General features: G+C 43.6%; 2 protein-coding genes across 2 annotated transcripts in view; one reads left to right on the top strand and one right to left on the bottom strand.

Moving 5' to 3' along the window:
* Nucleotides 1–813: 813 nt before the first annotated feature.
* LOC123187572 (serine/threonine-protein phosphatase 6 regulatory ankyrin repeat subunit B) lies at nucleotides 814–10,853 on the top strand. Its single transcript, XM_044599473.1, has 11 exons — nucleotides 814–1,038; nucleotides 1,140–1,277; nucleotides 1,404–1,532; nucleotides 2,027–2,169; nucleotides 2,616–2,702; nucleotides 2,809–2,937; nucleotides 8,051–8,203; nucleotides 8,514–8,615; nucleotides 9,271–9,450; nucleotides 9,529–9,608; nucleotides 10,513–10,853. Exons 1-11 carry the CDS (start codon nucleotides 963–965, stop codon nucleotides 10,601–10,603), a joined length of 1,308 nt encoding a protein of 435 aa, XP_044455408.1. The 5' UTR covers nucleotides 814–962; the 3' UTR covers nucleotides 10,604–10,853.
* Nucleotides 10,854–11,379: 526 nt separating this feature from the next.
* Nucleotides 11,380–11,893, bottom strand: part of LOC123187573 (extensin) — a gene marked incomplete in the record, with an annotated part of 1,681 nt that continues 1,167 nt past the window's right edge. The window contains 1 exon segment of the mRNA XM_044599474.1: nucleotides 11,380–11,893. Coding sequence (XP_044455409.1) covers nucleotides 11,682–11,893 — 212 coding nt within the window.

Genomic DNA, 11,893 nt, shown 5'->3' on the forward strand with positions numbered 1-11,893 from the left:
GCTAAAAAAATGTTGCACGGATGGGCTTTACCTCTTCATCTCGTACCACGTGTGTAGCCAACTGTTGCCACTCATGCTTGCGTGGGCACCCCACCACTCCCGCGTACGACGATGCCTCCCCGCGCCCCCCTCATGCCTGGACCCCACCATGAGGAGCGTTCCCGGAAAAAGCGCGTCCCAACAACCCTACCCAGTGCGGCAGTGAAGGAGCGTTTTCTTTTAACTTTTATTTTTTAAAACATTACACGGGAAAAGGAAAAGCTAAAAGCATGTTGCGCCGATGGATCCTGCCTCTTCATCACGTACCACGTGTGTAGTCAAGTGTTGCCATTCGTGCTTGCATGGGCACCCCACCTCGCCCACGTACGACGACGCCTCCCCGCGCCTTCCGCGTGCTGGTCCCCACCATGACAGGCTTTCCTTGAAAAAGCACGTTCCGACAACGCTACCCAGTGCGGGTGCATTAAACAGTGGAGGAGTGTTTCTTTTGACCTTAATTTTTTTTAACTTTACAGGGGAAAGGAACAACAAAAGAAATCAGGCCTCTTTTGGTTCATAAGATAGGATTATCATAGAAATAGGAATCTTGTAGGAAATGAGATGACATGTATATCAAATCTTATGAGTAGGAATAGGAAACAAGATGTCATTTGGTTGACACCAGAGGAATTTTTTCATTGAGTCTAGACTCTTTTTTATTTTTCTATGAAATGTGGAGGATATGAGCTAATCCTATGTAAGAATAGGAATACATTCCTATGAATCAAAAGGTCTTTAAAGGAAAAAATCCCATAAGATTTCTCCAAACCAAAGGAGGCCTGGCAGAGGGGTGTACAAATTAAAAGCCACTCTCCATCTGCGGCACTTCTCCACTGCGACTGCGACTGCTCTCTCCTGACTGGAGTCAGTGTCTCGGGTGCTGCTGACCCGCCGTCTTCTCCGCTTGCCGTGCCGCCATCGCCATGGATGGGGTTTCGACGGAGCCTCGCCACCCGCTCCTGCAGGCCGTTCTCGACGGCGACCTCCGCCTCCTCAAAGGTACTAGCAACAACAAGCAGCCCGCTGCCTCCTATTGCTCCTGCCCCTACCCTTAGGGTTCCTTCCTTCGTGATGGTAATTTGGCTGGATCGTGTGCGCAGAGATGGCGGGCGTCGTGGCGGCGGACGTCGGCATCAGGGCGCGCGCGCTGACTGTGGCGGTCATGGAAGGGCGGCTGGACATCTGTAGGTGCCTCGTCGAGGACCACGGCGTCGACGTCAACCAGCGCACCTTCACAGGTTAATTAGTCCGGTTCCCTTTGGATCTCTTCGCCTCAATTCTGCTGCACCTCCCAGGCTAGACGCACAAGTGCACATCACATCTCAGTAATCCCAGGTTAATTTGGTTCTTTTGTTTTGTTGCAGGTGACACTCCTCTGGCCATTTCTGCGACTTATGGGACGCCTGCTACCACCAGATATCTTCTGGATCGTGGTGCTGATCCAACTTTAGCTGGTGCCCTGTGGCCACCTCTTCATGCTGCTGCAAGTTTTGGTATCCCCTCGCCTCTCCCACACGCGTGCAGCCTGTTCAACTTCCATCCTGCCATATGTTTTTATTGACATCTAGTATTCACCAAGTTCAGACATATGTGATTTGGACGGTGGAACAAGCAGAAACAATGAGTTTCTGTACGGCAACTTTGAGGATTGGAATGTAAAGTAAATTGGTGTTAATTAATTCTAGTCTTGTTTGCTCACAGATCGATTTTCGGGAGAGAAAACACCGTGTCACTCTCAAGTGTTAATTCTATTCTTGTTTGCTCACAAATCGATGATTTTTGCTAGCTACTGCCTATATTTAGATAGAAAAACAACTAGCTAGAAGTCAAATATTCTAAACTTGGTCCTGGACATGATCATTGGTAACTGGCGGTTATCACATTTGCAAGTGTACAATTCAAAAAAACATTTGCAAGTGTCTACATTTTTTTCTTTTTGCAAAAATAAGCTTATCTTGCTGATTTTTTCTACAAACTTGTATTCTAGGACAATGTGAGATAGTGGAATTGCTGCTTTCAACTGGAATTGATGTGGATCATTTCGATTCTGTGTATGGGACCGCATTGCATGTTGCCGCTACTAATGGTCAAGATGGCTCGATGAATATTTTGTTGCAGCATCATGCAGATGTAAGTCACCACTTTCTTCCTTCTCTTCTGGGCTGTGCAAAAGTAAATCCTGGTTGGTTTCTTAAGGCCCTAAGCGGCTTTATCTCCAGTTCATAACTATCATGCATGCAATGTAATGAGAAGTGGAAATACTGTTGTCTGTTAGTACTTGGGCTCAATCATCTGAACCGTAAGAGTTTGTTTATGTTGGCACAAAGCAAAACATATATACAATGTTTGTCGTTTGACCATAAATAATTCTCCTGAAATGAAACATGCTTATTTTCTCACAGGTGCTCTAAATGTTTGTCTAATTTTTATAATTAAATCAAAAAAATGTATGCTTCTGTGCGTTGAGAAATGCCAATATGTGACACACACACACACACACACACAATGTGCTTATTTTATTTCCCCATTACTCCTTTTTTTGCAAGTGAATAAATTGGTTTTTCTACTTTCCACAGCCCAATAAGGTTTTCCGCCTTGATAGTACCCCGTTAAGGCTGGCCATGATTTCTGAATCACTGGAATGTGTGAAGCTACTCATTAAGGTCAGTAATCTTTCTCGTTTATGGAGCTTCCTTTAGTGTAGTCTACATTTTCTGCAGTTGACATCTCAAGCACTTACTCAGATGAAACTAAAATTTATTTACACAGGCTGGCGCTGATGTGAATAAAATTGACTATACTGGTGTTACTTACTTGATGATAGCAGCGGGCAATGGCTTATCTGATACCCTGAAATGCTTACTAGATGCTGGCGCTAACCCAGATATTGATGATGGGGTGAGTCACTGAGTCTTGTATTGTTTTCTCCCCCTCTGCCTTCATGCTCTACTTTCATGCGTATTATCTGTTCGTAGTTGGCTGAATGGTTGTGCCTCGGTGGGACATGTTAGGTTCTAGGCTGTTGAGAGATTAGGATAAACTAGCGTGTAGTGCGCGGCGGCACGCCGCGCCACATGGATTGATAAGTTATTTATTTATTTTTGTAATTTTTGGTAAGTCGTCTCAAGGCTTAATTCACGACAAATTAGTTATTTTTTTTTTGGTAATTTTTGGTAAGTCGTCTCAAGGCTTAATTCACGGCAAATTAGTTATTTGTTTTTTTGGTAATTTTTGGTAAGTCGTCTCAAGGCTTAATTCACGACAAAGTAGTTCATATAAGAAAAGGGTGTATGCATAAGTGATCTACAGTAGGTGGGAAAAGGGTGCATCTAGTCTAGGCGGTATATGCATAAGTGATCTACAGTACGTGATGATAGTGGCTACTGGATACAAAATTGCAAAGCTCTAGTTCTTTTCTTAGACCTGAGGTTAGCTAAAAAAAGGATTGTTCTTCGCTAACAAATAGAAGATGATGCCAACAATGAGGCTGTTTCAAGACCCCATTTATTTAATCACTACCGGTCAGTTTTCATACTACATATATACTGGGAAACACTCAAGAAGACCACATGTGCAACTTTAACACAGCTTCCTGGAACAATCAACTGTCTTTTTAGAGAATTCATTAGCATGGATGATATACAATGCGCCAAATCCATAACAGCTCGGCTTCGTGGAACAATCAACTGTCCTTTTAGAGAATTAATTAGCACGGATGATGTCCGATCAGCACGATGTATGCAAACATTTGAGTTGCTTTAATATCAGGATTGAAATCTGTAGAAATTCATGTGACCAGACCACACTATCTAAGGACCAAGGAAAATCTCATGATAAAATTGTCAGCTTTATGTAAGATAGCAATGATGCTAGAAATGGGAAGTTCCAGGGGCCTAAGTTTTATACTGATAACGCATGGCATGCCACTCTATACTTAAATCTCAGGCCATTAGAACCTTAGAAACATGGAAAATCCCTTGTGGCCTCAAGAAAACAATCAAGTATGAAAGAAAAAAGAAAGAAAATAGACGGAGTATATAATTAGCAACCTTCCAAAATAAAATACGATAAATGACATGGAGAAGGCACAAGTTCACTTAGATTTGTAGGTACTTCCATTTAGAAAAGGAATTGTACAAACTAATTGCTAGAGCAGCAATGAAGCAGTGAACAAAAAAAAGAAAAGATTGTAGGAAGTTCCACATAATAAGCAACCTTGAGATAGAGATGACAAAAGGCTGAAACGACCTTGGCTCCCAGAAGTTGTGTAGGGTGTGGTCGTTTTTTCTCTGAGTGCAAGAAAGCAAAGAAAATAATAATTCTGAAGTTACCCAAATATCCACAATAGGGTTATTTACTGGCAGTAATTGGTATTGAAAAGGTAGGCGCTAAGTAGCTCTCTAATATATATTTTGTTTGGAGAATCTTATAGGAAATGTTGGTCTATGCTCTTTACTATTTAACCAGAGCATGATTATTATAAACAAAAAATGGTACATGCATATTAGACAATGTGAATCAGTAGGCACTGAATTGGAAGCATGATTAACAAGGGAGAAAGTGAAGTCCTGTTATGCAGTTGTTAGTTGGTAGTTGAGCAGTTTTAACATGCTCCCCCTTATCTCCTTTTTTCACATGAGAGGTAAGAGCATATAATAGATCTGACCCGTTGATCTCATTAATTGGTGGTCTGATTAACTCTTACCTTCTTACGTGACATGTAAAAAGCTGGGGTAAGAGGGAGCATGTTAAAATTTGCCTAGCTGGTAATCAGGAGCTAGAATGATTTACAAAAGGAGATGTATAGCCAGTTCAAGCATTTAGGAATCAGTGGATACTCAACTGTAAGCATGATCCATAGGAGAGAAAGCAGTCAGATTATGCAACCATTAATTGGTAATTAATGACCGGTACGTTTGTAAGCAGCTCTGTTAGTAAGAACAGATCTTGTGAGCTCAAGAGACCAAACTGCTACAGTCCAATTTCTAAAGCATTTCTTGCAAAAGGAAATACAAACAATACTGCTAAAAACATAAAGTCATTGTGCCAATATCTCCTACAAAGATCAAATGGGGAAATAGGTACGGGGGAAATTTAAGTGGTTCTGGAATAAGAAGGAATTTCTCATCTGTTTTGCCAAATTGCACTGCATGTAAAGTTATGCCCAAAATGTTATGCTTGACTCGGGAATAATGTAGTGCAGCAGTATATTGCCAATAAATCATGCTCAGTTGTACTGGAAGCCAATATACTCCACAAGACACATCTCGTCAGAACTAAAGTTCCAAATGTACATAGACATCAAGCTGTAGCATTTCCTCAGTACGTCAGTAATGCACATCAAGTGCTTATGTGTTTGAACAGCATGCGAAATTAAAACAGAATTCCTACCAGGAAATGGAACACAACGTAATGGATAGATCAAGAATAAAAACGATTTACCATGCTATATTAGAGATGTAGGTCATGAATTTCTTGCACATACGGGCAGGAGCTGGATCTCAAAATCCATGTCCTCCCCACAGACTTGCACACATACCTGGTAAACCTTCCGTTTACACTAATAATCAGTTAGGTATACAATTTTCTGTACTATATGCACCCACCTTTCTGATCTGAACTTGTAAGCAATGACAGTTCATCTCCTTGTAAAACAAAACCTTTCTGCAACGACATATCAAACCAAGAGCAAAAAAACCTCCCACATGTTTTTTCCCTTACATCAGTAAAAACAGAAGTCTAGATAATACAAACTATCATCTAATCTAGTAATAATTATGGTGTGTGTAGTTATATAGATTTGAACAGTGGATGTGAAAAAGAACAAAAAGAGGAGCATACCTTAGTGGTGTTGCTACTGCCAACAAAGTGACGACCAACTGGAGAGCTACCGCCTGAGAGTTGCTAGCTCGCTGCTTGCCGCGTGAGTGACAGAGGAGGAGTCGAGAGCTCGTGGGGAAAGGAGGGGCGAAACACTGCAGTAGCTCGCTGTTGGCTCGCCTCCGGAGGACAGAAGGCCGTGGGTAGTGGGCTCGTCCACCGCCGCCACCAAGTTGGAAGCTGGCGCTGCAGGCTTGCCGAGGAAGGCGGAAGGGCACCGCCTAGGACCAAACTGAGAGCAACGCCGGAAAAAAGAGAGCAGATCCGTCAGCATCATCCTCTCGCTCGCCCGTACTGGCAGATGACGCGTCGGTTCCCTTCTGCGCTTCCGTGGGGAGAAACATCAGGTGAAACGCCATCACTCGGGGCACGGGGGATGCGTGGCGGTGACGCAGCTTGCTGGGGTGGCGGTCGCCGGGATGTGCCGAGGACGGCGCTGCACACTCTCAGTCTTGGCTTCACGGACGCAGCGGACAGCAACCCATCCGTGAGGATGCTGGCGAGCACCAACTTGACGCGGTCGTGTCCTCCCCGCGAGCCCCACTGCCTGGTGCCGCCACCGCTCGTCTGGCCAGTCGCCGTTCCATGACCATGCCGTCCGCGACCGACCACCACAAATGCCCCTTCCATCGCCACCTCTTCGCCGAGCGGCGTCACCATCGTCCCTCTCCGCCATCCAGCACCGTGGGTTGGCTGTCCTGGTGGTCGCCCGTCTCGTCTTCCTCTGGGAGGTGCCCGGTCGCCTCCCTTGTGCAGCCGGCTAGGACAGGGTGTATGTGAAGAGGGGGTGGTGCAGCCGAAGTGGAAGGAGGTGCGATGGCTACGTGCGCCACCACCTTGGCCCGGGGAGGGTAGATGCGAAGCCGTCGCTCCGAGAGGATTTGGATGCCGGCAGTCGGGCCTGGCAGAGAACGGGAAGGATGGTTGTGGGAGCCGCGATCTGGGAGATGAACGGGGGCATTTTATAGTCGTCTACATCGGAAGCAGTTTTGATGGGATGCCTCTCGAGAGGTCCAGAGAAACAGCTCTAGACGCCTCCACATCCACCCGTCTAAATAGGCCACTGCCACGTAATATCAAAAGACAAGTAAAATAATATAGAGGAACTCTCCGGTAGAATTTCATGCACACGCGTCAATAGACAAGGTCATCTGACTTTGGCAATCACCACGTCAAATCAAACGTGCTAAAACCATCCAACCAAGATTTTTTTACTGCACCCAGGAAAACTGCTGGACACGCGTCACCCCAACAACCGTGCTAAAAAAAAGTTCAAAAAACCCAGAAAAATGAATCCCTTACAGGCCTAGTATTCTTAGTATGTGCTCAGCCGCTTCTTTTACATCAACTGTACCCATGCTGCTGGGAATATTTTATTCATGCATGAGGATTGAGGAAACACATTGTTTTGGTAAATCATATCTGTTACTACGTGATGCATGATCTACTGAGAACATGGGAAAAGTATTCCTACCAACATGTTTACTGTGTAATATCAATGGAGCAGATCACCATATCTTAACATTTTGCACCGCCTTGGTCAGCACATATCGGCTGCAGTTCTTCCCAGGTGTTGAACTTACCAATTGCTGCCCAAGGAAGACGGGCATAGGCTTTTCTGCTCTTTTTTCCCCTTGTTTTTAGGAGGAATTCTTTGTAAATCACCATCCTGTGCAATTATCTCTTTGCGGAGGCAGCGGAGTACCTTGCAGGACTTTCATGAATTTATTTATTGTCAATGGAGAAATTCTCCAGTTTTCTTCATTGCCTGGTCAAATAGACACAGGATGCTTTCAAAGACTTATTCTTCTATTGTGTCGATGGCACATTCTCTCTCTATTCTGCTTTGACAAACTAATGCAGTATAAGAAACATATTAGTCTGGGATTAGAATTAATATTTTTATAGGATTTAATCTTAGCTTTATTTCCCGAATTTAGTGGAGAGGTATGGACAAGACTATTCCATTGTTTGTTCCCGCGTTTTGATTTGCTCAAAGCCCATCTAGCCATTTGGTTGAAATTGTAGACTTGGAATTGTAACTATCAATGTTGAAATGCTCTGCTAGTATAGTCCATCTTGTATTAATGATGATCGAACATGAAATCAGCCATCTCATTTACTCCTGCAGTTTGGTACAACTCCAATCGAAATTGCCGCCCTCCAAGCCAGATGGGATATGGTTGCGATGTTATTTCCTTTAACTTCTCCCATTTCAAGATTGCCGGATTGGAGTGTTGATGGAATTATTTCTCATGTGCAATCTTTCGGTTTGAAGCCGAGGGTATGTAGTTCCTTTTCCGCTCACTTACAGTTCCATAATATTATGTACAATGGCTAGTCGTCTTCCATTCTTCTGTTGCTCTGCTCCTGCAGTCATGATTTCTATTGATATTTATAATAACAGAAAAATGTTATGCATACCCAGACCCTGCGCAAGCGGGAGCTACATGCACCGGGCTGCCCTTTTTATAAGCGCCCCACATTTGAGAAAGTTTTAATGTCATTGTTAGGGTCAACTAAGATTCTAAGTGAAGCTTCTTTTCTGTGTTTGTGCTGTATATATGTCTTGACCAAAAATATTTTTTGATCAGGATATACATCTATGTGAAGCGAAAAGAGCTGAACTAAAGTTGCAAGCTACAGAGGCTTTTAAGAGAAAGGAATATATCATAGCAGGAGACCTATATACTTGTGTGAGTCACTGAGCCTAGATGATTATGATAGTTACGGTGTAAATTAAACATGTGCTTGTCATTGTTATCTAGCAAGACACTTCACATTTTGAACACGCCCAAAAGGTTCAATCCCTGTCAAACTGTTCAGTGTCCTAATCTAACTGTTTAAGCTGCAGCTAGACTAGAACCACAGTATCTAAAACAAAGGGCAGTCTGTGTTTTGCACTGTATCTAAAACAAAGGGTATCTAGAACCACAGTATCTAGAACTACAGCTGCATGCTATTATAACAGTTGTTTTGCACTGTTTGTCCTCAAAATTCAGTCTGGATTATGCTCGCAGTTGCTATTGCCACACACACACACACACACACAAAAACCCTGCTTTGGAGTTGAACTGCTTATGTTTTAGTTAGAGGAACCGTGTGAACATTCAAAGGTATTTAAAATTCCGGAGTTATCTATATTAATTCATAAAAAATCAGCATCATTTTCCATGTATCTTTCGTGAAAATTCTGTCAGAAATGTTATACTGATTTCATAAAAGTGAATGGTTTCTCTCTGTCTCGATCTGGATTATCGGAAATGTTGGTGGGGTCAGTGAAAATGTTGTTACTGTGTTATGCAAACTACTACCTTGTAACAAAATCTGCATGTGATTGGTCTACTGTAGGCAATGAGTTTTCAGCCTAGTCCAAAAGGTCTTGCAAACCTGCTAGCACATAGGAGTTTCTGTATGTTGCACGCGGGAATAGGAAAAGAGGCTCTCTCCGACTCTGCTAGGTGCACAGTGCTACGACCTCTTTGGCCCAAAGGTTACTATCGACTAGGAGCAGCCTTTATGTTGCTACAGGTAAAACAGAATAAATTTGTTACGGCTATTCTTTCGTGACCATGATGAAATTGATCATCTTCTGGTGTCTACTCACAGGACTATGGAAAAGCAGCTCAGACGTTCGAAGCTGGCTTGAAACTGGACCCTACAAATGCGGATATGGCAAACGCTTTAAGGTAATTGTGTGTTCCATGTCTCCATGTTGCGAGGAATCTTGTGCAGTCCCACCTGCTTGATTGGTCCCCTAAAAGGACGAACTATTTCTTATATGCTCCCTCTGTTCCTGAATATAAGACGTTTTCGCAGTTCAATTTAAACTGCCAAAACGTCTTATATTTAGAAACAGAGGTGGTACGTAGATCGAAGTCCTTCTGGAGTGCAAGTGTTTTCTGTGTCTTGATTGTCTAAACTCGGGCATCATGCGGATTTAATGATTTAAGATCTATTAAGAGTGAGTTTGGAGCTACAGCTCTGGTTCTCAAATCCATGGAAAGAAAGAGAGCACCTTGTCCTGGTGCCCTGTGCATGCCTTTGTTCTGTTCAATCTCTGGAAAAAAAAGGCTCTTTTCACTATTTTGACCCTTTCAGAAAACTTTAGCACAAAATGAACTCCACACAAAACTATTTCACAATCTGACCCTTTTGGTAACGCCACAAGCCGTGGCGTTTCTTCTCTATTTGAAAACGCCGAACTAGCTAGCGTTGCTTCACTTCATAAATAAATGAAAAATGTGAAAAACTAGTTGAAACGCCAACAACCCTTGGCGTTGCATGCTTGTGCAGCAACGCCCACCCCATTGGCGTTTCCAGCAACGTTACAAACTTTGGCGTTTCAGCCCTGCTACGTAGCGTCTCGATCAGGCCAATAACGCTAGCTAGTTCGGCGTTTTCATATAGTGCAGCAACGTCACGGTCTTTGGCGTTTCTGAAAAGGGTCAGATCGTGAAATTGTTTTGTGTGAAGTTCATTTTGTGCTAAAGTTTCCTCATAAGATCAGAACAGTGAAAAAGGCCGAAAAAAAAGAGCCATATAGAAGTCTCGCCCGCCCATTGCTTACCCCAAAAATATTTTTCGTCGCAGGGAAGCCCAAGAGACGGCGAGGAATCCTCCTCGCACCAGGGGGCTGGAGTGCCTTCACCCATTTGGAATGAGACGTTCCTGGAGTGATTGAGGCGCTGTTTCGTTGCTATGTCCAGTCCAGGGTATGCATGCCTGCCTGTTATTCTCTTTTCCTATGTCCAGTCCAAGGTATGCATGCCTGTTATTCTCTGGAGAGACTGAGACTCTGTTTCGTTGCTTAAGACTCTGTTTTGTGTTGAACCGTCCAAGAGTACTGATCTCATGTGCTATATTGTAGACCGTGTAAACATGGCTATCTGTACATTGTGGTTATATGTCGTCTCCGTGAACCATTGTGGTTATATATCGTGTGCGTGAATCACTCTGAAAAATGCGCTTGTCATGGTGAAATCTAAGCAGTACTATACTGGCTAGAAAAAAAAGGATAAAAGGCAAAAAAGAAGTGTCATCTAGGTAGGGGATCGTGTGGAACTGCAGATATATTTTAGTATTTGAGAAAAAAGAAGATAATTTGTGTGGAAAGCGGGATTTAGTATGGCGTTGGGCATGCTGTAGATGTTAGCTGGGAGTGGGAGGTTTGCTGGTGGGTACGCACATTAGAATCCTGAAAATACAGTGCTTACTGAGGACAAAGAGAGGATTCTAGGGGAATTCTGCACATCTCTATTTTTATAGGTAAATTTTGCACATTTTTTGCCATCACCTGTTGCTGGGTGGTGAATTTAACTAGAAACCACACAAGCATTTACGGGCTCGTGTTTGAAAAACACACGCTCGAGACGGTCCAGTGGAGGAATAGGGGCATGTCCAGGGTGCACCCACGAGGCGAAATAAATCAAAAGGAAAACAACATAGACTGCAGTCTGCTGGACAAAATGTGTCTTTCATGCAAACGAATAAAAGCATGTGTATCTACACGAAAGAACAACCGAGTCATGTGCACAGATGAACATATACCAACACGCAAATGATAATTACAGAATAGTAGTACTCATCATGGGTGCATGGAACAACAGAAACTAAAAGGAATGGTGGAATACAAGGAATACAAAAAGATGCATCATCACTATCTCGCTAACCGGATACTATGCCACTTATTCTAGAAATAGCACATCGTGGCTCCGGACGGGGTCGATCTCCTCCTTCAGCTGTCATATGTGAGTATCACATCAATTGTCAGTCATCGGTGGCTTGCCCTTCGGAGGCGGCTCCGGCTTCGGTTCGGGCTCAGGCTTGGGCTCTGGCTTAGGCATAGGTTCAGGCTTAGGCTCTGGTTTAGGCAATGGTTTGGGCTTAGGCTCTGGCTTTGGCATCGGCTCAGGCTTGGGCTCTGGCTTCGGTTCTGGCTTCGGCATTGGCTCGGGCTTGGGCTCGGGCTTTG

The sequence above is a fragment of the Triticum aestivum genome, chromosome 2A, assembly GCF_018294505.1.
Source record: "Triticum aestivum cultivar Chinese Spring chromosome 2A, IWGSC CS RefSeq v2.1, whole genome shotgun sequence".
In the NCBI taxonomy this organism is placed as follows: Eukaryota; Viridiplantae; Streptophyta; class Magnoliopsida; order Poales; family Poaceae; genus Triticum; species Triticum aestivum.

Bases quoted from the DNA above. Each gene is read 5' to 3' on its own strand.
- LOC123187572 (XM_044599473.1), top strand. From the start codon at position 963: ATGGATGGGGTTTCGACGGAGCCTCGCCACCCGCTCCTGCAGGCCGTT. The intron at 2,703-2,808 runs GTCAGTAATCTT...TTATTTACACAG, and splicing joins GTGTGAAGCTACTCATTAAG to GCTGGCGCTGATGTGAATAA. The intron at 8,204-8,513 runs GTATGTAGTTCC...TTTTTTGATCAG, and splicing joins CTTTCGGTTTGAAGCCGAGG to GATATACATCTATGTGAAGC.